At 46.2% G+C, this 24,303-nt stretch overlaps 2 protein-coding genes across 3 annotated transcripts in view; one reads left to right on the top strand and one right to left on the bottom strand.

The window, feature by feature from the left end:
• dyrk1b (dual-specificity tyrosine-(Y)-phosphorylation regulated kinase 1B) overlaps positions 1-17,314 on the top strand; it is a 32,332-nt gene extending 15,018 nt beyond the window's left edge. The window contains exons 2-13 of one of the 2 annotated variants that reach the window (XM_003965733.3): positions 8,036-8,220; positions 9,484-9,603; positions 9,914-10,102; positions 10,476-10,623; positions 10,783-10,932; positions 11,009-11,145; positions 12,080-12,226; positions 12,444-12,584; positions 14,355-14,475; positions 14,664-14,846; positions 14,943-15,046; positions 15,703-17,314. In XM_003965733.3, coding sequence (XP_003965782.2) covers positions 8,036-8,220; positions 9,484-9,603; positions 9,914-10,102; positions 10,476-10,623; positions 10,783-10,932; positions 11,009-11,145; positions 12,080-12,226; positions 12,444-12,584; positions 14,355-14,475; positions 14,664-14,846; positions 14,943-15,046; positions 15,703-16,218 — 2,141 coding nt within the window. In that variant the 3' untranslated portion in view covers positions 16,219-17,314. The remainder of the gene's footprint in view (positions 1-8,035; positions 8,221-9,483; positions 9,604-9,913; positions 10,103-10,475; positions 10,624-10,782; positions 10,933-11,008; positions 11,146-12,079; positions 12,227-12,443; positions 12,585-14,354; positions 14,476-14,663; positions 14,847-14,942; positions 15,047-15,702) is intronic. The other variant, XM_011605153.2, reaches the window with a different exon arrangement.
• Positions 17,315-19,623: 2,309 nt separating this feature from the next.
• dtnbp1a (dystrobrevin binding protein 1a) lies at positions 19,624-23,663 on the bottom strand. Its single transcript, XM_011605152.2, has 10 exons — positions 23,453-23,663; positions 22,844-22,897; positions 22,367-22,420; positions 21,375-21,435; positions 21,106-21,238; positions 20,802-20,934; positions 20,628-20,650; positions 20,372-20,518; positions 20,163-20,282; positions 19,624-20,040 (listed from the first exon to the last, which is right to left on the bottom strand). The coding sequence occupies exons 1-10, from the start codon at positions 23,506-23,508 to the stop codon at positions 19,859-19,861; spliced, it is 963 nt and encodes a 320-aa protein (XP_011603454.2). The 5' UTR covers positions 23,509-23,663; the 3' UTR covers positions 19,624-19,858.
• Positions 23,664-24,303: the final 640 nt, after the last annotated feature.

The raw sequence follows: 24,303 nt of genomic DNA, 5'->3' as shown, positions 1-24,303 counted from the left end.
ATTTTGTATAAGCTGGTAAATTACTTAAGTAGATTTTACTGTAATTTTGGTGGTGTAAGTTTAAGCTCTGCAAGATGCAAAGGACACGTTACGGGCCTGACCGTCAACACTCAGTGCTTTGGCCGCTCGGACAGGAGAGCGTCGCAGTTGTTTTCTAAGTGGTTTTGAGCATTCTTTAACCAGACATACATGTAACATGCACAAACCAATTAAAAGAACATCTTCCCTTTGCAGTGGTATGGATTAGATCACTGTAACATTACAGTATGAGGTCACAGTCAGATTTTCAGGTGTTGATATTGACTTCACTATTTGCCAAACAGTTTAAGATGCGGAGAGAGAGGGAGAGTGTGTGTGTGTGTGGGGGGGGGGGGGCAGCAAACCTGTCCAGGGAGCAGTCCTGCTGCCGGTTATTAGTGCATGATGTCCCCTGTAGAGGAGCCCTTTTGGAAGCCTTTCAAAAGTATTAATTTCCTGAGCAGGTATGTTGGGAAGTGTTCCTGCTGCAGCCTCCTCTGAGCGTGAACTGGCTCATTCCTGACCTCCAGCTCCAGCAGGTTGCCTGTCCTGTTGCCCGTAGAACACGGCTCAAGTCAAAACAGCGTTTTTGAGACGCAACTTATCCAAATCACTCCAGCTATTGGTCTTGCTTTCTCTCTGATTATTAATATTGGTGGACTTTCATTACTTTGGAAGTTTATTCTGGGCCTTTTCTTCTATAAAATAGTAATATCTGTTATTATATCTGCTTACATCTTGTATACAGGGAACTAGTAAACACAATGCATGTAGATAAACTCTGCAACAAGCGTGTCAACATAGAAGAATAGACTCTTGATGAGTGTTATACTTTGTAACTTTAATTCATATACAATTTCCCTTAGGTGACTTTTACTGATGCAGCAGCAGTTATAGTGGAGAGAACACGGAACAAAAGACGAGTAATCACGGAAACATTTTGGCCATTTCATGATGGGCGTGACGTGTTGGAAGCAGGTCAAGTCTCCTGTTGACCACTGTTCTATGTCTACAGTTGGTGTCCATGAATAATACCTCTGAAAAGGAAGATTTGTCCATCAGTTAGCGAACTGAGGGGTTTCTCAAGGGTCGTTTAGCCACCAGAGGGCCCCCAAAGTCCTGAATTGTTTGCTAAATTAATCAGTTGCCTTTGAACTTAATTATATCTTAAACTGATCTTTAAGGTCTCTGACAGTACAAGTCGAAGTATAACACTGAATTTAGTATATAATGCTTCATAAGAGTGATGCAGCATGCTCATCCCTCAGTGTAAATACACTCTCCTTCCTTTTCAGACTATGAACCGACACCTTTACGTTATTTGTTTCCATCTCTGTTCTTGCTGTCTGTTTTATAATCGGACACGACGTCACTGTTCTTTTCTCTCCTATGGCTTTACGCACTTGGCTGGACGCAGGCGCTGTTCTGAATCAGTTAATTTGTGCGTCAGATCGCGTGCACAGGGACCCGTTCCACACCCGCAGTGTGGGGACTGAGGTGTCAGCTGCTGCTGCTGTCTCTCTGCAGGCACACAGACCTTTTGATTTCACACACATTTGCAGCCCCTGCCTGCTGCACCATGGAAACTCGGCCATTCCACAAGGCTTTTGTTGCGCTCGGCCTAGCCTCTGCGGACAGTTTAGGACAAACCACTTGCTACTGATGGCCGGTCACGAGTCCATACTGAGCTGCGGGAATGTTGGCAGTCCCTGCTGCTACCTCAGAAAACGTATGGATGACTTCTGTTGTTCTCCCTCCCCAAAGTGGCGAGGCTGAAGGCCACCGCTGTTTCCTTGCATTCATCAGATCCTGCCCACCCCAATGCTACACCCTCCTCCAGCGCTCCTTCCATCCAACTACTTCCCAAGAAGTGAGCCCTTCAAGGGTAGTCTTAATTGTTCCAGTCCGTCTTTGACCTCTTATCGTGATGGTGGTGATTTCAGGTGTTGAGATCCCCTCCAGGTAAATCGACTCACATTTATACCTCCACTTTTCACACTAGCAGCTGGAATGATGATGGAGAGACATCGACTCACTTGTAGGTCACACCGTTGTTCAGGTGCCTTTAATGACCTAATGGGAGGGTGGTCATCAGGATTATCCTGGTAGGTGACCATTTTAACCTGATGACAGATGACACGTGACCTTTCAACAGTAAACCACGTCCATTCAGTGGCATTTGTGTTGGTGTTCGCATTTCATAGCTTTGTGGGCTGTGTTTTATGACTTTGCCGTGCCTGTGTGCTGTTTTGTGGGACGCTGCACATGTGTTGTTGATTCCCTTTTTCCCTGCTGGAAAATAAATCCTCCCTGAAATCATACGTGTTGTTTTTTAGAGCTCCGCCGGTCCTGTAGACAGTTCTCATCAGATGTCTACGTTGTCCTACATGTTGCTGGATGTTCATGGTCTTGCTGCTACAGGGAGGAACTGTTGTCCAGGTCTTTTTTGGGAACTCTCAGCCTTTGAGTAAACTCTGGTTGGGATTTCCCAAAGACCCTATATTTCAGTTGAGCACAGCGCACGGTGGACCGTCTGATCCCCACTGTGGAATGCAGGGCGTGTTGGCTGGAAGCAGATAGCTACATGACGGTATGAGTGCGTCGATCAACAGTAAAGTCGGAGAAGAAACCCACGATACAGATGAAGGTTTGCACCCCCCTATGCATGCTACATTAGTGGTAAAAATAGAAACACACATGGCATTGCACCCCCCCCATCCCGTGTCAGATATCAAGTCCTTACTTTCTCCTGATGTCATCCACAATCCAGTTGTCACATGAAGGAGATGTGTGTCTGTGGACCAGCCAGTAGCTCCCTCCACCTCTACTGTCCTGCTGCTGTATTTGGAAATGCAGACTGAAGAGAAGTGTGCTGCTCATTAGCCTTATTTCTGGCTAGTTAGAATGAATGACTGCTCTACCTGATGGATTTAATAGAACTTCAGAGAAAAAGTTCAAGTGACTGAGGAATCTTTTTTATGGAATTGTTAATTTCCTTTTTCTTTATGTCCTGATTAAAGCAGGTAATCTGGACCTGCCCAAAACTCCTAACGGGCATCTTTATACTACAATTAGATACATTTATTATATTTTATTTTGTTCAACTCTGTTCTCACATCGGCACCTTTTGTGAATGACAGTGCTGCTGTTTCAAACACGTCTCCTCAGGAATCTCCCCGAACCTTTTTATCCCAGTCAGAATCTCTCTTATTGTATGGACAGCTTCCTTATTGGTGATGTTTGATGTCTTTCTTCAATGACTTCTTGAGTTCTTTTTTTCCCTCATGTTGATGATGGTGATATCAAGGTCATGTGATAGAGAATATATAGATAAATGCTCAGAGCAAGAGCAGTTCCCAAAGAAAAGGATCAGGATCCATCCCAAGTAAACCTGCCCACAAGCCTCATAGAATCAGTGGTGTGTGCTCATGTGTAAATGGTGCTGTTTTAGATGACTGAGCATCTTATTTACCTCTGTTCAGGTCGAATAATGTGTGATTTCATCCTATTTTACAACCATGAATATGTTCAGACAGTTGGATTATGAAACAGTCGTTTATGAAACTTCAGATTGTGTCACTTCATTAGATTTCCTTGGCCTATTTAAAAACCAGAACAGGGCAAAAATGTTGTTAGTATGCTTTTAATAATTTAACATAAGTATTGATTCCACTGGTATAACTGACGTTTGTTGGAACTTTGGCTGGGACGGACCTTCTGAGCCACACACATGCTATGCTCTTCAGCTTTATCTGCCCCTGCCCAACATAATGCTGCTCTCTGCCCATGTTTAGCAGGTATATATGCAGGTATTGTATAAAATAGCCTTTTCTCAGATGCGTGAAGTGGAATCAGGAGTTTTATTGGGTGGTAGTTAGTTAACACTCACTTTAAAATGTGGCTAACAGCTTAGCAGGACAGTGTGAGAGGGACCCCTGGGTGAGTTGATCATTTATTTAACTATATTCAGAGAAGAACCTGTGCTGGAGTCTGATCAGATGGGCAGAGTCCCTAAAAGTCATTTTTATTTGTTGTCGATATAATCCGGAAGGTGATCTATACATCTATACATCAGATTATGAGCAGATTCTGCTCTTATTTTCTAATTCTCCCAGCGAAGACCTCATGTTTAGGTATGAGATGAATGTGGTGGGTGCAGCCGCAGCTTCGGATGAGACTGGACTTTTGGGGATGGTTGATGAGAACATTCCAGTTTCCTCAGACCTTCCCGTCAGTCTTCCTACAAAGCTTTAAGGGAACTCTGTTGGTGCCACTTTTCCATAAGATCTGATGGGAGAGGAGCTTTGGCTGGTGTTGCTGGCACGTGTCAGCTGTGGAAGCTCTGTCCCAGTTTTAAGGTGTTCTTGTGGCGTCCTTCACTAGCAGAGAAGCTACAGATAGGACTGGAGACCTTGTCTCAACATTCATGCGTAGCAGCAGCTGACAAACTCACCAGTCCTTTCTGGTGTTTGCATTTTTTCACTGAACTACTGACATTCACAGCATATTTGTCTGGATTTTTCTGATACAAGATCCCACCTTGACTTTGTATTTTACATCATCTATACATCACCACCATAACTGGTGACAGTATGAAGAACTACTTGTTGGCTGTATTTGAAGTGCAGAACTACTTTGGTGCAACGCAAATCATGATACGATGGAATAAATGTAACTGTACCTGGCTGTTTTCTTTTTCCTGCAGGTATTTAGCAGCACTGACGTCCTTTAGTAGCCAGGTAGCATCTAGGTTCTCCAGAGAAAAAGAGGGTTTCTGTTTGATTCTCACTGCCCAGTCAGCAAAAACCCAACACTGAGCCATCACTTACAGGTCACCCGCTTTAATATTTGGCCCCGACTTTTAATCAACCTTACATTAGCTAACATCCCACACCTGCACCGGTCAGATTGTCTTTTAGCTGTGTGGAGTTTCATCTTCTTGGTGTAATTGTGAGAGGAAGCCTGATTATTCAGCTACCCGAGTGTCCAAACACACTTTTACTACAATCACTGTTTGACCAAATGAGCGTGAGAAGCTTGTACCAGCTGACTAAAGTGAAGATGAACTGTCATATAATTCATTTTCCATGATACATTTACTAATGGTAATAGTAACTAACTAACTAGGAGAGACAGACAGCGTCTGCTACAGCTTCACCTTCAGCTGATGATCATCCCATCATCACGTTGTGGAAACTCCCCTAAAGTTTGAGGGATATTTACTGTTATGATGCATCCACCGTACAATGGTGACTGCTAATTAGCTTCATTTGTAGTGCCTGTGTTTACCACTAAATACACTATATAGCGTGTGTTGTTTTTGACATTTATTAGCTGAGATCACATGAGCTTTATGAGGAAATGTCCAGCCCAAAAATCACACTGGGCTTTGAATTATTGTCACCTGCTGCTCATCTTCTATTTTCTTGTCTTATTACAGTGATTTTGTGTCGTCATGACAGTCATTTGGCGCACCTACGCGGTTTAATATGATCATGTGACGGCTCAGCGTGTTGTGATCTTTAAAGGAGGAGATTTGAAATGAAAGCGTGTATGTGTTGAATGTAAGGCAGCCCGTGTGCTGGAGCGTCATGGAGCCGTGAGGACGGACAGATATGAGATATGAACGTCTGCCTAGTGCTGAGAAATCAGCACAGTCTCTTTAAGAGCCTGAGAGATGCTCGCAGATCTTCCTCAATCTGGCATCCCCCTTCTCACGCTGCCATTGGTCGAGGCACCCACTTTCTCCGTCCGCTGATTTGCTATCGGTATCTAAGGACTGGCTGGCTGGCGCTCTATAAATAAACCCAGTGCTGTCTCAGCAGCCAGCCCACAATACTCATTAGCTACTCCTCTCTCCTCTCCTGCCTCTCTTCTACTTAGCAAATGCCTTCCAATAGCAGGCTCTGCTCTCCACAGCAGCAGTTCCACACACTCTCCCCTAGCAACCCAACCTCCCCTCCCAGCCTCGCCTCCCCCCTTCCTCTCCCCTCTCCCTTCTCATGCTTCGTCAATCCTTTCTGATCTGATTCTCTAGGTATCTCTAATGGAGAGAGTGGACTCTTCTCTTTTCCTTCAGATTCTTTAATCCTGTCTCCTCTTTGATGCACAGTGATGGAAAAGCATTCCTCTTGTCAAAAGAACTAAAACTAACATCCAAAATAGAACATTACTTTCCCAGCTGTTAGCATATCCTTATTGAAATGAGACTACAATTAATGAAGAGGTGTTTATTCCAAAGCCTCAAACAAACAGAGCCTTTTTTCTATTCTGTATTGTTACATTTCAGTCAGGAGGAGAGGACACAACAAGGTCCTGCCGCTAAAATCCTACTGTTTAAGTGATTGTCCACATGTTTCTCATTGATGTTCATCTATTTTAGAGGCCTCCAAACGGGCCAGAACAGCAATTTCACAGAAGCAATTGTTGCATTGCATTTGGACTGGGTTATGCGGCCAGTTCAAACCAGTTTGAAGGCTGTCAACCTATACTGGGATGGATTATTTATTCAAGCCAACCTTCCAGAGACATCCAGAATGAATGACTCAAGAGTTGGGGAGACAATAGCAGATGAGCTAAATAAAGTATATTATTATTATTATTATTATTATTATTATTATTATTATTATTATTATTATTATTATTAGCAGATGACCCATTATTGATTATTATGATGGTTAGGACCCTGTGAGGCGATGGCACCACATGTTTAGATCCATATATGTCACATCTGTCTGAAAGCTGCTGCAGCAGGCAGCTGATGCTAATAGTTCGCTCCACATGCTAACGGATGCCCAGCATGTTGCTCTTCCAAGAAGATCTGTAATTATCTCCTGCGCTCCCATGACCCTCATTAGGAATAATCAGCCTTTACCTCAGAGTGGAGGCTGATATGGTATGGTGGCCCCTAAGGCTGCCGGATATGTTAACAGACTTCAGGGTATGAGGAGGACGACCAGGACTTTAGGACTACACGTCCTACACAGCCTGTGGAGCTAGCGATCCCTTCTGTGTTGGTCTGGCTGCAGCCTTGATCTGCATCTGCATCTGCATCTCTGGGTACTCCAGGGGCTTTGCTGCAGGTGACCTGTCAGGTGTTTTCCTGACTGCTGGTTCTCTGGTGGGGGATCAACCCTGAGGGCTGCCAGTTCCACTCAGGCACAGAAAGTCACCACGCACTGATGGGAGACAGAGGATTGAACATCTTCACACCTGTTTACCTGTAATGAAGGGCCACCGGTGAAAGATGAGCTTGTCTCTAGCTGATAATGTTGAGCTCACACATTAGTCCACAGTTTCCCTGCCTGATGTCTTTCAGTACGTCTGTGCTGTACTGCAGTTGTTAGTTAAGCCAATAATTGTATACACATAGTAAATGACATGAATATGAATGTTGAATAGCTCATTCTTTTCTATTTTCAACTTTTACATCAGTGTGCTCATTAGTGTTAAATAGAGAGAGAGGGGGGGGGGGGGGGGGGGGGGGGGGGGTAACCATGCTGCATCTGTCCACCCCACAGACGTGACCGTCAGTGTGATAGAAATGTTGGCTTTTTGTGTTTAAGACCTGCTAAATGGGGCAGCCAGTCCTAACTTTTGAAAAGGAGGCATGTGACTGAAGCAGCCCCCCCCGCTCTGCTCGTGCTCTGTGACTCTGCCCAGAGAACTGCAGAGCTCTCTCCTTGTGGGGAAGAGAAGGGCATCCATGCAACACTGGGGGCTGCAGGTTCCCCACAGGCTCCACGGCTGGCGAGCGACCACCCTCCTGCACTCACCTGTCCAAGCATCACCCCCTCTCACGGAAAAGAGCGAATCTAAGAGAGAACCCCCCCCCACCCCCCCCAACTCTCTGCAAGGATGAGATGACCACCAGAATATATGGTTCTCTGCATCTAAGCTGCATTTGATTATATAGTTCTTTTATTTGCATTTTCGGAGAAGCCAGACTTCTCCATGTAGACTGCAGATGTGCTCGTCAGAGTCTGTCTCTAATGATCCTCTCACTGTCTCTCCTCAGGTGTAAGCAGCTCAGGATGTCCACCCACCTCCTCCTCCTCCTCCTACTCCTCCTCCTCCTCCTACTCCTCCTCCTCCTCCTCCACTGCCCAGGGCTTCTCCCTCGCTGAGCCAGCCATGACCAGCCAGCACACACATACACATCCCTCCTTCAGCTCCATCCACTCCATGGCCGAGCAGCAGCAGGTAACACTCACAGCAGCCTCTCGGCTGCTTCTAAGATACCTTTTATTTCATTAATCCCGCGTTTATAAATAGAAACACTCATGATTCACGTGTCAGTCAAGTGTAAGTGAGTCCAGAGACGAAGATTTCTTCATTAGGATTCTTTCTGCAGGACAGACCTGCAGCCTGTCTCTGTTTTCTCTGTGTGCACCTCACCTGTGTGCACCTCACCACCCAGCGTGGATACAGGGAAGACACTGGCTAAAAATGTTTGGCTAGTAATTCCAAACAAGCCATATCCAATGTAACTGCAAATACATGCATAATGTATTGCTCAGCCAGCAGCAGCAGCAGCAGCAGCAGCTGCGTCTCTAAATTCAGCCCTGTCTGTCTTCATCAGTCATAGTCAATGATGTCCTGACCTACTGGTCCATCTCCAAACTAACTCAACAGCTGGCGTCACATAAAAGCAGCTGGCCTGATGTCATCACTGAAACAAATGGCTGAAAAACACCTGTTTCAAAGTGAAAGTCTAAGGAGCAATAAAAAGATTAATCTCATCGTTCCGTTTACCCTCCCAACACTTGTTACCACTGGATCGTCGTCTCTGAGAAGACTTGTTGGTTTTGGAGGCTACTCTACAATAACTACAGTTTGTACTGTTCAAAAGAAGTTTATTGAAAACAAAATGTAAACACAAAGCAGAATCACAGCCTTTTGCTATTTTTCCTCTTAGTTCAGTCTAGAAAATGTTGGGTGCCACAGCCACATCTATTGACAGTATATTAAAAGTATATTTTAAAAAAAAAACCCCAAACTAAAGTCGATACATTGTGGGAACACGTTCTAGCAGCAATGTTCTACTGCCACCTATTGGTCATATCTGGGACTACATGCTAAAGTATATCCTCAGAACTTGCTTTAATCATTTACAGGAGCTGTTTAAATGTTTTTAACATAGTTAATTTTAGGTTATTTCAGTAAAAAGGTTAAGCACATTTTAAAAAGGAGCAGTGTCTTTAAATTACATACATTTACTACCAATTGTAAGCTTATTATCTCTGCCAAGGTTATATGACAGGCAGCCATTGGTTCTTAGCAAAATAACAAAATTATATAAATGGATTATAATGTTCAGATTCTGGAGGGACTTTGATCTTCCAAAGAGAGGTGTATGACAAATACTGTAAATCTGCTAGAAAAATTACAATATTTACAAATTCAGCACTAAATTGAATCAAAAACTTCTTTTAGTCACGCGCGCCATGTTGCTCTTTTCTCCAGGTTATTTCTGATACAAACATACTCCAGCGGAGGATCCCCCCAAGTTTCAGAGACCCTGCCAGTGCTCCACTGAGGAAGCTCTCTGTTGACCTCATCAAAACATACAAGCACATCAATGAGGTGAGTTAGGACAACTCTCTCTCTCTCTCACACACACACACACACACACACACACACACACACACACACACACACATACACACATACACATACAATTGTTTTACCAGTTTACACACCAAAACTAATGATCACTGCTGGATCTGTACTCGTTATTCTAGTTGACAGGACTTTCCTTTCAAGAGGAACAGCGACATCTGGTGGCGAACTAATGTTCAAGCAGTCATTTATGACTGAGCTTCTCTTTTCAGAATGTTTAGATCACTCTGACCACAAAGAACCTTCCTGTAACGCCGGGTTTTCACATTCTCAGGTGTATTATACTAAGAAGAAGAGGCGGGCCCAGCAAGTCCCTCCAGAAGACAGCAGCACCAAGAAGGAGAGAAAAGTTTACAACGATGGCTACGACGATGACAACTACGACTACATTGTTAAAAATGGAGAAAAGTGGCTGGACCGCTATGAGATAGACTCACTGATTGGGAAAGGCTCATTTGGACAGGTGATGTAAAAATAATATCACTGTTGGTTTTCCCTGGGGAAACAAGAACACGGGACTGGAGTTTTTTGTGCTCATCCTCTGAAACCGATGTAAACAGGAGAGGAAATTACTCAAAGCGTTTCATTTGAATAAATCCTCAGATCTGATTTAAATCCATTGAATGTGTAGCAACCCTAAACCTAACCCACCAGGAATATGAGCGTCAGAAGCTTGTGGTGAATCTGTTTGGCACCAAGTAATCAGCTGGATGTTAAAATAAGAAACACTTCTAGAGATTTGGCAAGAGCTCCATAAATGCCTTCATTGAAGGGGAACGTTTGTAACAAGGGGTTTCTGTCGGACCGTATGCTGAACGTTGGCTCTGTGCGTGCAGGTGGTGAAGGCCTACGACCACCATGAGCAGGAATGGATCGCCATTAAGATCATCAAGAACAAAAAGGCCTTTCTAAACCAGGCCCAGATTGAACTACGCCTGCTGGAGCTCATGAACAAGCATGACACTGAAATGAAATATTACATAGGTACAGTCCACATCACACACCTCTTACCTAGTCATGTTCTAAATATTAAAGAAATGATTCTAAGTTCACTTTTCCAAAACTGGTGTTGGTTTCATTATCTTAACCTTTGTCCTTGTCTCCCATGTGTCTGTCTGTCTGTCTGTAATTCTGTCTCTGCAGTCCACCTGAAGCGTCACTTTATGTTTAGAAACCATCTCTGTTTGGTGTTTGAGTTGTTAAGCTACAATCTGTATGATCTTTTGAGGAATACCAACTTCAGAGGAGTTTCCCTCAATCTCACCAGGAAATTTGCACAACAGCTCTGTACAGGTCAGTCCGTGCTCGCAGCCACTTCAGCGCCACCACCTGGACACTTATGTAAACCCCAACACCTTTATATCCACAGCTTTATTATTCCTGGCCACTCCAGAGTTGTCAATCATCCACTGTGACCTAAAACCAGAGAATATCCTGCTGTGTAACCCCAAACGGTCTGCCATCAAGATTGTGGACTTTGGATCTTCCTGTCAGCTTGGACAGAGGGTGAGCAGTATGCACACGTGTCACCACATGACCCGTTCCTTCTTGTTGAACTTCTCCCCTTTAGGTTGGAGAACATACGGTAGGATAAATGCACCCAGGTTTGTAATGTGTTTGGTTACTGTAAGCGAATGCAGAGTTGTTATGGAGATGATTTGGATGATTTTGAGCACAGCTGTGACGTCTTCAGTCTCACAAAGATGCTCAAAACGGATTGAGGGTGGCACCAGCTGCCATGGACGCTCTTGCTGGATATTCTCGACCTGTGTATTTAATCTCAGGACCAGAGTTTTTAATTGCTGGGGGGGGTCCACCTCCACACTGAGCCAGAAGACTCACAGATTTAAATACTGATCTTCCTGTGCCCGATGTCTGCCCCCTGGTTATAGCCCAGCTCTGTCATGAGCATCTGTGCACGGCCTTCAACCGAGTCTCCCTGGAGCCATGAACCCTGACCTCTGTCAGTGGGAAACTTAATGTCATTAGATCCTTCTGAGGTGGCTCAGTGAGTCTGTTCTATCAGCTCCTCCAGCAAGTCCTTCTGAGTCCTGCCCATGTGCAAACCCATCCTCGCCCCTTTGAGGCCTGGTGGGAGCTTCTGTGGTGGCAGCTAATTGCTGGATAAATAAATGGAACTGGTCCTTCTGTGGGTCTTTTATGAGCAGGACCTTCAGGGAGCGGTGACGTTCACCAGCTCTCAGATCTTCTAGACACTGGGATATGTGAAATTCCTCATTTGTCAGGCCAGGAACATTTGTCATCATAGCAAATTATTTTTGTGATAGAATATTCCTTCTTACATTTAAACAGGAAATACGATTCATGACAATTTTAGAATGACCTTCATGCACAACCTTCTTGGTATAAATGAAATGAAAGTGATGCAACTGGTCCTGTATCACCGGCGTCACCTCTTTATTCCCATCTTGTTTGCCAGATCTATCAGTACATCCAAAGCAGGTTTTACCGATCTCCTGAAGTTCTGTTGGGAATGCCATATGACCTGGCCATCGACATGTGGTCTCTGGGATGTATCCTGGTGGAGATGCACACGGGAGAGCCTCTCTTCAGTGGCTCTAATGAGGTACAGCTGATAAAAATGCCTTTTTAATGTTGTGGTGTAGAAAGAAAGCCAGCTACGTCAGTTTACCAAGGATCAGTCAGCTGTTGGTGTCTGACTTACATTCAGTTCAACAGATCAAGTCTTGGTGCACAAAAACAAGGCAGACGAGTGCTCTGTTGAATCACTCTCATGTCTCACAAAAAACTCAAGTGTTGTTTATTTGTTTGTTGGTGTTCAGGTTGACCAAATGAATAAAATCGTGGAGGTTCTGGGTGTCCCGCCCAGCCACATGCTGGATGCAGCACCTAAAGCTAGGAAGTACTTTGACAAGTTGTCAGATGGTCTTTGGACTGTCAAGAAGAACAAGGACTCAAAGAAGGTATGTGATGGAGAAAACACACCAGAATCTGATGGTGTCTCCAGTTACGCATCGGTTAAGCCCCAGTAAAAGCCCAGTTAAGGCCCAGTCAGGCTCCAGTTAAGCCCCAGTAAAGGCCCAGTGACGCCCCAGTTAAGGCCCAGTTAAGCCCCAGTAAAGGCCCAGTGACGCCCCAGTTAAGGCCCAGTTAAGCCCCAGTAAAGGCCCAGTGACGCCCCAGTTAAGGCCCAGTTAAGGCCCAGTCAGGCTCCAGTTAAGCCCCAGTAAAGGCCCAGTGACGCCCCAGTTAAGGCCCAGTTAAGGCCCAGTCAGACTCCAGTTAAGCCCCAGTAAAGGCCCAGTGACGCCCCAGTTAAGGCCCAGTTAAGCCCCAGTAAAGGCCCAGTTAAGGCCCAGTTAAGGCCCAGTCAGGCTCCAGTTAAGCCCCAGTAAAGGCCCAGTGACGCCCCAGTTAAGGCCCAGTTAAGGCCCAGTCAGGCACCAGTTAAGGCCCAGTTAAGCCCAGTCAGGCTCCAGTTAAGGCCCAGTTAATCACCAGTTAAGGCCCAGTCAGGCTCCAGTTAAGGCCCAGTTAAGCCCTAGTTAGTCACCAGTTAAGCCCCAGTTAAGGCCCAGTCAGGCTCCAGTTAAGGCCCAGTCAGGCTCCAGTTAAGGCCCAGTTAAGCCCTAGTTAGTCACCAGTTAAGCCCCAGTTAAGGCCCAGTCAGGCTCCAGTTAAGGCCCAGTCAGGCTCCAGTTAAGGCCCAGTCAGGCACCAGTTAAGGCCCAGTTAAGCCCAGTCAGGCTCCAGTTAAGGCCCAGTTAATCACCAGTTAAGGCCCAGTCAGGCTCCAGTTAAGGCCCAGTTAATCACCAGTTAAGGCCCAGTCAGGCTCCAGTTAAGGCCCAGTTAATCACCAGTTAAGGCCCAGTCAGGCTCCAGTTAAGGCCCAGTTAAGCCCTAGTTAGTCACCAGTTAAGCCCCAGTTAAGGCCCAGTCAGGCTCCAGTTAAGGCCCAGTCAGGCTCCAGTTAAGGCCCAGTTAAGCCCTAGTTAGTCACCAGTTAAGCCCCAGTTAAGGCCCAGTCAGGCTCCAGTTAAGGCCCAGTCAGGCTCCAGTTAAGGCCCAGTTAATCACCAGTTAAGGCCCAGTTAATCACCAGTTAAGGCCCAGTCAGGCTCCAGTTAAGGCCCAGTTAAGCCCTAGTTAGTCACCAGTTAAGCCCCAGTTAAGGCCCAGTCAGGCTCCAGTTAAGGCCCAGTTAATCACCAGTTAAGGCCCAGTTAATCACCAGTTAAGGCCCAGTCAGGCTCCAGTTAAGGCCCAGTTAAGCCCTAGTTAGTCACCAGTTAAGCCCCAGTTAAGGCCCAGTCAGGCTCCAGTTAAGGCCCAGTTAAGCCCTAGTTAATCACCAGTAAAGGCCCAGTTAATCACCAGTTAAGGCCCAGTTAATCACCAGTTAAGGCCCAGTCAGGCTCCAGTTAAGGCCCAGTTAATCACCAGTAAAGGCCCAGTCAGGCTCCAGTTAAGGCCCAGTTAATCACCAGTAAAGGCCCAGTCAGGCCCCAGTTAAGGCCCAGTTAATCACCAGTAAAGGCCCAGTCAGGCACCAGTTAAGGCCCAGTTAATCACCAGTAAAGGCCCAGTCAGGCTCCAGTTAAGGCCCAGTTAATCACCAGTAAAGGCCCAGTCAGGCACCAGTTAAGGCCCAGTTAAGGCCCAGTTAATCACCAGTAAAGGCCCAGTCAGGCTCCAGTGTTTGATTGCTGCTGCCCTCTGCTTGTCTCCAGGAGTATAAACCTCCAGCAACACGGCGTCTTCATGAGATTTTGGGTGTTGAAACAGGGGGTCCAGGGGGGCGGCGGGCAGGGGAGCCAGGACACGCCCCCTGTGACTACCTGAAGTTTAAAGGTAAACCTGTATTTGCTGTTTTGTCTTACCTCAGACTGGGGGTTTATGGTGAATGATGATAATAACACAAGTAGTTGGTAGTGAGTTGGCTGTGGCTGAGGGGATGGATGGCGTTCCTAGATGTTGGTGTGGAGAAGCTGAACTCTAGAGGAAAAGAGACGTCCTCATCAAACTTTGTCCTCTTCCAGATCTGATCTTGCGCATGCTGGATTATGATCCAAAAAGCCGCATCACACCATTCTACGCACTGCAGCACAACTTCTTCAAGAAGACAACAGATGAAGGAACTAACACCAGTTCATCGACATCCACGTCCCCCGCCATGGACCACTCCCATTCAGCCTCCACTACCAGCTCTGTGTCTAGCTCTGGTACGTGCACTGAACCATCTGATGTCATTTTGAGCCTTCGTGTCAGGACTCTGCCATCAGTTGGGTGATGTCACTGTGGCGTTGTGTGATTGGCAGGTGGCTCCAGTGGTTCTTCCAACGACAACCGCAACTACCGCTACAGCAACCGCTACTACAACTCTGCTGTGACACACTCAGACTATGAGATGACGAGCCCTCAGGTAGACCCTCCTCCAGCAACATCTACACCCAAACCGCCTGTCTTGGGTTTGGTCTTTAACAGTAAACAGGAAATGGTCAATGCTTCACAGTAAAAGGGAAGAGGTCTCCAGGCTCCTCTATCTTTAGACTTGAGACAAAGACTGAAGATGTGGACTCAAACCGTTGTCAGGACAACAAAGTCTCATGATGGATGATTATGGCTGTTGCCTGCAGGTGTTAAATCAAATGAAACATGATAAATTGTTCCTGACTCTGGTCCCCGAGGTCAGCGGCACAAACGAGCGTCACCCAGCAGGGGGCGCCACAAGCACAAATATGTGTTATTCTCTTTATAGCGCCACATTTATTTGAGGATGTTTGGCTCTTTGATGAGGTGAATTTTGTTACTCTACTTAAAAATAGACTTTTGTAATGGCTCATCCAAGTGACATCACATGTCCAGCTTCAAATCTTGGCGTTGAACCTTTGAACCAGGCATCTAAATAACAATAACTCCACACTCAAAACGATTTTAAAAATGTGCGTTTCTGTCAGCGTGATCAACACGGAGGTCAGTGTACGAGTGACAACCGAGACGATAACAATGATAATTAAATAATGATAATAAATGGACTCGCTTTGACTCCCTTTCTCTGTGTGGACTCTCCCCACTCAGGCTCCGTCTCAGCAGCAGATCAGAATATGGCCAGGCAGTGAGGGTGGAGGTGGGGGACAGGACCCATCATACACCCAGTTGCTCCTTCACAAGCCAGCTGCCTCCCAGCAACACCAGCGCCACTTCCTGGACCCACCCCACCACCCCCACCCAACCTACTCCCATCACGGAAATGGCGAGCGCGGCCTGCGCCAGGCTGGACAGACGGGCATCGGTGGAGGTGGGGGCCAGCAGGGATCCCCGCCAGAAATGAGTGACAGCATGGATGTGGGTGTGTCCCTGGGGCTGCACCACCTGGGGGCAGTGTCTTCCATGGAGGCCTCTCAGTTTGGTTCTGCCTCTCTGCCCCTCTCTCTGCCAATTGGATTATCAGCCTTCCGAACTCGTACAGCCCCCAACGCCCCAGGGCCAAAAGCCCCACCCCCTGACGACTACTACCCTGTCTCCAACAATAATAATGCTACTGCAGGGGGCAGAGGCAGGCCAGACTCAGAGGAGGGGGCAGCCAACTCTTGATAAAACCTGAAACACACCCTAAAGCCATACAGTTTTAACTACAAGTACTACGATTATACACACAGCCAGAGTTCAGAAAGAGGTGAACTTTGGGCTGAAGGAGGCAATTAGTACTTTACCAGAGGAGGAGGGAGAGGAAGGAGGAAGAGGATTCTGGGAAAATTCCTCTTTTACTTTGTTGTAGTTTGTTGCAACTGTAATTGGAAATGAACGATTGTGGTCATTTTGTTTTTATTAATATTATTGCTGTTTAAAATTCTTTGATTTTTTTTTTTTTTTTCTGTGTTTGAAAAAAAAATTGTGTGTTCTGCTCAGTTATTGTTCAAACCTGGAAAGAAGGACAATGAAGAGGGAAGAGAGGAGCCGCAGTTGTGTGGTGCTGTAGGTGGACGGGAGAGAGAGAAAGAGAGAGAGAGAGTTCTCCATTCATTTCTGGCTCCTAGTGGTAGTCTTAACACACACACACACATACACACACACACACTGTCAGGTGGAATCTTTCTGTTGCTCTCGGAGTGTCTGTCCTCTTCCGTTGCTCTCCACCAGGCTGCAACAGAGTACGGCTGGGGGGGGGAGGTCAGGACACGGATGCCCTCCCGGTGGTGGCAGGGATCGCTCCTCCTCCTTCCTGTTTACTTGCTCTCTTTTTTCCCTCCTCCTCCTGATGTTTCTCCTCCAGACGGTTCCTCCTCTCTGTGCTGCTAATCACCATGACAACTTGTCCGGATTGCTGCTAAAGATCCAACACAGATCAATAAAGAACTTAAAAAAAAAAAAAAGAAGTAGGAACAGAAATTAAAATAAAAACTTTTAACCCTTCTGCTGAAGAGAAAAGGATAAATTAAGAACCACTGCATCTCAATGTATTTATTACTATTTAACATGAAAAACAAACTGAAAGTAACCTTTTTTTCTGCTCTTCTTTGTTTGGTTGCCTTCTTTCTGCAGGTGAGCTCTCATTGGCTATTGTAACAGTGACAGTAACTGGTGACATGGGAATGCCACTGGTTGTGGGGCTGGGTGGAGGGGTTGGGGTAAAAATGAAGTTGAATATATAATGAGAATAAAGATTATACTTTTGCACACCAAAGTCAAACAAATATCACATCTCCACCTTTATTTGTCCCAGTCTCATCCACCATGTGTGATCTGACTGATGGGGTCCAGAGGGGTGGGGATTTAGACCACCTCCAGGACCCGGGTCACAGGTCAGAGATGCTGCTCGTTGGTCCAACTCCCAGATGAATGAACAGGTTCAGGAAATGATCGGAATTCACCAGCAGAGGGGGAAAACTGCTTTGGCTGGCCGGTGCTGGAGAATTACATGCTTTTGGGGTTTTCTTTCAACCTTTTATAAATTAAATCAGTGTTATAAAAGTCTGTTTCACATTTAAAACATGCAGATTTGTTATTGGACTGCTCCAGTTTACTGGAAATGCTTCCTTCCTGCCTGAGTGTGTGTGAACTGTCCCGGGGACCACGGGGTTCTGCACGGCTCTGGAGGAGGATTTCCCTCTCATCAGCGACGCCAGAACCCTGAAAACATTTCAGCTGAATAACCAGATCAAACCGGCTGCTTCTCCAAACCGGTCAGAGAACATCTCCTCTGTCTTCAGATCACCACTGGTGGGTTCAGCTCTGGGCCAGGGCAGAACCTTCCTGTGGAGGAGCAGTGATCGGTTGATCTGGAGGGACGCGCTGGTTGTCCAGCTGGAGATCTTCCTCATCTTCATCATGATGCTGCTCCACTGTGGTTCTGGTGGTCTTTGGGTGCTGTTCTGTGTTAGCTTGTGTTACCTTTTTAAATCAAGGCCACATCCTTGGTTTCATCAGACCTAAACACATTTTCCTTCATGCTCCTGGGAGACTTCTTCACCAGAAAAGGCTTCTGTGTTACCCCCCCACCCCCCCCTCCCAGCCCAAACCTATGAAGAACCCTGGAGGTTCTTGTCACATGTAGCCCACCTCCAGGACCTTCCAGCAGCTCCTTTAATGTTGCTGTCGGCCTCCTGGAAGCCTCCCTGACCCATTTTCTCCTGGTCTCCTCATGGGTTTTGGAGGGACGTCCAGTTCTCGGTCGTGTCCCTGTGGAGCCACATGTCCTCCTGTCTTCACTGAGGTCCATGGTCTATCTGAAGCCTTGGAAACTCTTTTCTTCTCTTCTCCTGACTGATCCCTCCAACAGTGAGACCCCTCTGATGCTCTGGAAGCTCTCTGTGGACCGTGGCTTTGCTGTCTCATCTAACTAAGGACAAGTCAGGAAGATCCTCCTGGAAGAGCTCAACCCAGGAATGATGGACGGACCACTGCTGAGCAGGAGTCTGATGGTCTGAACACACCAACCTCCCACTATCACATCAGAAGAACATGTCATTCCAACAGCTTTGTGGACCTGTCCTGTTATACAGAGATGAACTTGACTGTCCCTCCCTGGTGTCCTGGAATTGTCCAGCAATAGCAGACAGTCATATTTAGGTTGGTAAATTTAATTTTTCTCTCTAAATGGCTCATAAATTTTGGAATTCCCACTTTGAAAGTTTCTGTAAAAAGTTCAGCTGACAATGGTGAAACAATGTGTCCGGTCTGACATCTACATGAACAAGTAAAAACCTCACAGCTTCCCCTCAATCAGTTGCCATGGTAACTGGGCTTTCTTTCTGCTCCCCTAAAGATCCAGGATTCCGTTCTGCTGGTAGAAACCAAATGTAATTTGTCCTTTCCATGGCTCACCAACCTCCAGCAGGTCAAAGGTCATCACCTCACTGGCCCAGAAACTCCGAAAAGATCTGGGTGACGCTGTCGACCAACGTTGGGCAACATGATTGAGAGAAAATGTGTGTTTTTCCTTTAAGTTTCCTTTGTTAGCTGAGACCAGCAGGGTTGGATCCCTTCTCTCGTTATCAGAGCAGCTGCAGAGACGCTGACCTCACACAGGCAGGTCAGGAACCTTTAAGAACCTCTACCGGAGCTGTGGAGCCACCCTGCAGGGATCCGACCACGGGGACTAATGTGGGACCATAACCAACATGGAAGATGGCATTGTTGTTGGCAATAACAGGATACCTTCAAGCATCATTTCCCATGATGCACTGGGCTCTGCTCATCATGTCCCTGTCCCAACCTTCTGACCTGGCAGGAGGAGCTCCTGGGGTCCTGCTGAGGCATCGACTTTGATATCCTGATAAACATCTTCCTCAGGAATGTCTGGGTTCTTCTATGGGAATCTCAGCGCAGGGAGCTAAAAAAAACCGAATGGCTTTGGTCTGATGACAACATAAAACATGAACGAACATCAGCGTGAGGAGCTGTTTTGAATGGTAGTTTTAGAAAATAGATTCATGGATTTGGTTTCTAAAGATCATTTAAATAAAGATGCATATCCATAGATGAGCAATAATGCAGAGATCCTGTTCAGTATATTGATTTTATTTCATTACGACAGGAAAATGGGACAGGATAAATGTGTCGGCATCATTATTCAGCATTTACATCATCAGCACGTTTCTGTCTAATAAATAAGGATCCCAGTGATTAGTTTTATGGTTTTAACTGTTCATTTAAAGCATCCAAACAGAAGAACATCTGGCAGATGAGAGCAGTTAAAGGTCTCTTTGTTGGGGTGTGTTGGGAATGCCCAAACCTACCCCACCCCCCCCTGTGTTCCAATCAGAGATGAGTCTGGCTGAACGTCGTCCTCATCCGACTGGACCAGAGGCTCGTCGCTCTCCTCACTGCTTCCTTCCTCCGCCGCTCCATCCTGACGGAGAAGGAAAGCGTCGGAGCTTCCCGAAGATTCCGAAAGGGTGGCATCAACATCTGGAGCTGTCAGAGAGAACAAAAGTCACTTTACCCACAATCCTTTGTGCTGATCAAAACGGGTCGGCTCACTGGGCTACACAAGCTGCTGGGCTGGACTTCTGGAGTCCAGACCAGCAGAGACCAACCTGACTGTGGGGATCCGACGCCCACATCAGGGGAGTTCAGGAAGTCGTCCAGAGCCTCCTGGTCCGTCACGTCCGTCACCGTCATCTGATCCAGAACGTTAATGTTGGACTCTGCAGGCTCTGCGAACACACAGGCCCATCAGAGCGGTTCTGCTCACCCTCCGTCTGCCCAGAGTGGCACCATCAGCAGGTTCTGGGCTGGGACACACCTCTGTGCTGCAGGTACCCGGTGGACAGGTAATTCTTCACGTCTTGCTTAAAGGCTTCTTCATAGATCTTCTGTTGTTCTCGGAGTTTCTGATGAACGGCCTGCTCCAGCTCTGCTGTCCACTGAGTGTACTGAGACTTCAGCTCCGCTACGCAACCGCGACACAACAAGCAGAGCAGTTAAAGAGCAGCTGGAGCTGAACGGGAGTCTTCACGCATCACCTGCAGACGGACAGACGGACAGACGGAGACACTAACCTTCCAGCACCTCCACTTCCTTCCTATGAGGAGACAAAATCAGACAATTAGTGTCTAACATCACACTGACGGTTCTGACGCTCACGCTCTGAATCTTTACAACAATCCTGCTGCGTGTGTGTGTGTGTGTGTGTGTGTGTGTGAAGATGAAAAGTGAAAGCGAGTCGGTGGAACCTCTTCTGCTTCTGGTAGACCTCCAGCGTGCTGATGTGGTGCTGTTTGGAACTCAGCTCCTCACACTGACAGCAAAGAGTCTCCAGGTAGACCAACCTGCTCTCCATCTCCTCAAAGTCCCCCTCCAGATGTGCTGAACACACACACAGACACACACAAGTCAGGACTATAACTACACACCTGTGCAGATGTCTTCAAGACTTCATAGAGAGAGATTTAGACAGGTTTTGAATTTCTGTCCTAACAATGTTGGCCCTATATGAGGCCTGGTGACCTCAGCTCCACCGGTGAGCAGACGTCCTACCTATGTTAGCAGTGATGGCGTCTAGGTCACTGATGAAGGCTGGTAAGCCCTGCAGTTGTCCCTGGAGGTTTGTCAGAGCCGATCTTCTTCTCTCCACGTGTGCCGACAGCATAACCACCTCTTCATCTACAGTCTGACACAAACCAGCGAGAGGACACACCTCTGAGGAGGGAACTGCACTTCTTATACTGGTGACCAGCTTTTGATCCACAGTCACGGTTTACCAAGACCACCTCAAGGTCCTCCTTTAGAGGAGAGCCTGCTCCTACCTCTGCAGTCTCAGCACAGTCCTTTGTTCTTTTATGGAGTGGAACCCAGCTCTCCTCATACCTGCAGAAACACGAGCAGAACCTTGTGGTTTAGGTTTGTGGTGGTATCCAGATAAAGGTTAACAGGTGGGTGACAAACACACCCTATGGGATTTAAAACCACCACAGCATTTTCATTAAACAAGACATTATAATTAAAAATAATGGATTATTGCCTCAAACCGCTCGCAGCAGGACAACAGAAGTGAAGCAGTGGGATGAGTTAGTCTAATATTGGAGTCGCCCAGATTATGTGGAGATGGAGATTTGAATATGAGTGAATCTGAGTCAGACCGCGCATGTGCTCCTGCTGCACCACCTCCACGCTGCCGCACAAAACCGTCCCAAGAGAGCCGGTCACAGCAAGCGCCACCTGACTCCAGGTGTTTATTATGTGACGTAAAGGGTCGCATTAACCGGCTGGAAAGACTCGTGTCGCCACCTAGTGTTGAGCAGGAGGAGGACATCTTCCCATCAGTTATTCAGTTTTCCCTATTGCCTGTAAACTGGGACAGGACCAAAATGGCAAAGCCGAATTTTGAGCACAGCTGCATTAAACTGTGAATTTAAACCTACTCAGAGATTGAAATGTCATGATGATAGATAAGGATAGGGAAATGATCAGGGGTATGTTTTACAAAAAGGCTCTTGTAAACAGTCAATCCCAAGTCCAGATGTGTGGAGTCACAGAAGTGCACACTCGTGGTTTCATGCCCTTCTCCAAGAAAGTGATTTTCTTTTTAATTTAAAAACTGAATAAACTAAATAAGTCATTCAAATGAGTGAGGCGAGACTGCTGAGACAGCGCCCCCCTCTGGAGAGTCCCGCTTACACACCAGGAGGAGTGTTTGAGGGTTCTTGTGAGGGTCAGTTTGAATACCCGTGTCACCACATGTTCCTGGTGTGTGTGTGTGTGTGTGTGTGTGTGTGTGTGTGTGTGTGTGTGTGTTGACCTGCTGAGGATGTCCAGCCCAGCGTTGTAATGAAGAGGATGGCTCTGGTCAAACCTGCGTGACAAGAAACATTTCACGTCTTTCATTTTTGGAATCATTCCTGATTTATGACTTGATGCCACATTTGTAATTCAGCTCAATCCAGTGACAGAGAAGGAAGGTTGTCAGTTCCATTCCACCCCCCTGCAGATGAAACTAAACCTTAAACTAGCACCTGACGCCAGTGGATTAATGGTTATTCAGCCAGCAGAGCCTGATGGCGAGTTCAGCTGAAGAGGGTTTAAGACCCAGCTGCACTAAAAACTGTGGGGACTTTATTTCCCAGAGGAACCGACGCAGAATAGTGTTGCGTTTTCTGAGGAGGCGACCATCAGACGGGATCCTCCCACCCATTACCAATCACACTCCACCCAATACTGGACCACTGCTTTCCTGCTGACAGACATCTGCACATGAAGATGGGGACGAAATCATTACCTGGCTTGCCACTTGGTCTTGGTGTCTCTTGATTTGTCACCCAGGGTCTTAAAGCTGAAGAGAATAAAGCAAAGACTGAGTAAATATTCATGAATATAAGTGGTAGTAGGCTGCTACAGATGGAGCATCCAGGCCAGAGGAAGATGTTAATGCAAACAGAGGAGCTACAATGATGGGCCAATAGAGACCTATTTAAAGGTTATTGTTCACTCTTGACCAGAACATAACTTTGAATCTATGCAAATGAAAATGCTGCTTCTTCTCATGTCAAACTGATTATAAGCTGCCAAAGGCCAATAAATAAAGCTCTGAACATCCCACTAAAATCTGCAACGTCTTTAGTTTCATTTTCGATGCGTTTGTTTCTAAAAAACATGTAAAAAGGCTGAAAAGTTAGTTCGTGTAAACAGAAGTAATCACATGACTCTCCTGTGAGAGCAGTTAGCGAGCAGTGAACGCATCACGCGTCAACATTCCAAGATGACATATTTCACATTGAGTCTCTAAACTTTGGGTCATAAAACGAGCCAAGTTGACAGAAAAGTTCTGTTTCAAGTCTTGAGTCCTGCACCGTTAGCCAAGAAGCTGTAAACGAGCCTGCAGACCCACCTTGTTGTGAAATCATGCTGCACCATATGAAGCCGTTCTCGGAAGTTTTCGAACATAATTCCAGAGGATTTCCAGCTGAGCTTTATGATCAACTTTTACTGCTTTTACTTACTAATTGGGTCTGAATGAGTAAAAACATTTATAATAAGCTCTTCTTACTCCTCCTCTTCCTCCTCCCACTCTTCTTCTTCTTTTTCCGCCCTCCTCTCTTCTTCTTCTTCTTTGGTGGATTCAGTGACGCTTTGGCGCATTAACCCAACCAAGCGGTAGGGCGGCAGAATGCATGCTTGCTCTTTAGTTTTGTTCATATTAGGAATATTCCGCTTTCAATTCACTCATTCATTCAATAAATGCTTTACGTCTTACCGCAGAAATCGGATTTATTGATTTATTCTGATATTTTCTACAGTCTGTCCAATGATTTTTAAACAGGTCATTAAAGGGATGCTGTTTTGTGTTGCTTTTAGTTCACAATCCAACCCTCCAGCTTTTAAATTGACAAATAACGACTCTGTAGATTAATACTTTTTAGAGCTTTCAGGCTGAGATATGAGGACATTTAGAGTACCATGCAAAACTTCTGTTGATGTGAACTGTTCAGCAGGTGGAAGGTTAGATGAGCTCCACAAAGTTAAACATGCAGTGATCCTTTTAAGCAACATTTGTGAAGTGACTGTCAGAGCAGCAAGGAATGAGAACGTCCTGGGGAAAAAGGAATGAGAACCTCAGGAGATCTAAGACCTTCACTAGCATATGAGAGTCATGGCTTTCAAGGGTCGGTCATAGTTTCAAAGCTTTATTAATACTCAGACTGGGTTCCTGTGAGTAGCTGTGTGGAACTCTGAAAATGA

This window comes from Takifugu rubripes, chromosome 7 (genome assembly GCF_901000725.2).
Source record: "Takifugu rubripes chromosome 7, fTakRub1.2, whole genome shotgun sequence".
Classification (NCBI taxonomy): domain Eukaryota; kingdom Metazoa; phylum Chordata; class Actinopteri; order Tetraodontiformes; family Tetraodontidae; genus Takifugu; species Takifugu rubripes.
This window is presented reverse-complemented; position numbering and strand designations above follow the sequence as displayed.

Coding starts and splice junctions, on each gene's coding strand:
- dtnbp1a (XM_011605152.2), bottom strand. CDS start 23,508: ATGTTCGAAAACTTCCGAGAACGGCTTCATATGGTGCAGCATGATTTC. Junction 20,651..20,801: donor GTCTACCAGAAGCAGAAGAG/GTTCCACCGACT, acceptor GTCTCCTCATAG/GAAGGAAGTGGAGGTGCTGG. Junction 20,519..20,627: donor GGAAGTGGAGGTGCTGGAAG/GTTAGTGTCTCC, acceptor GCGGTTGCGTAG/CGGAGCTGAAGTCTCAGTAC.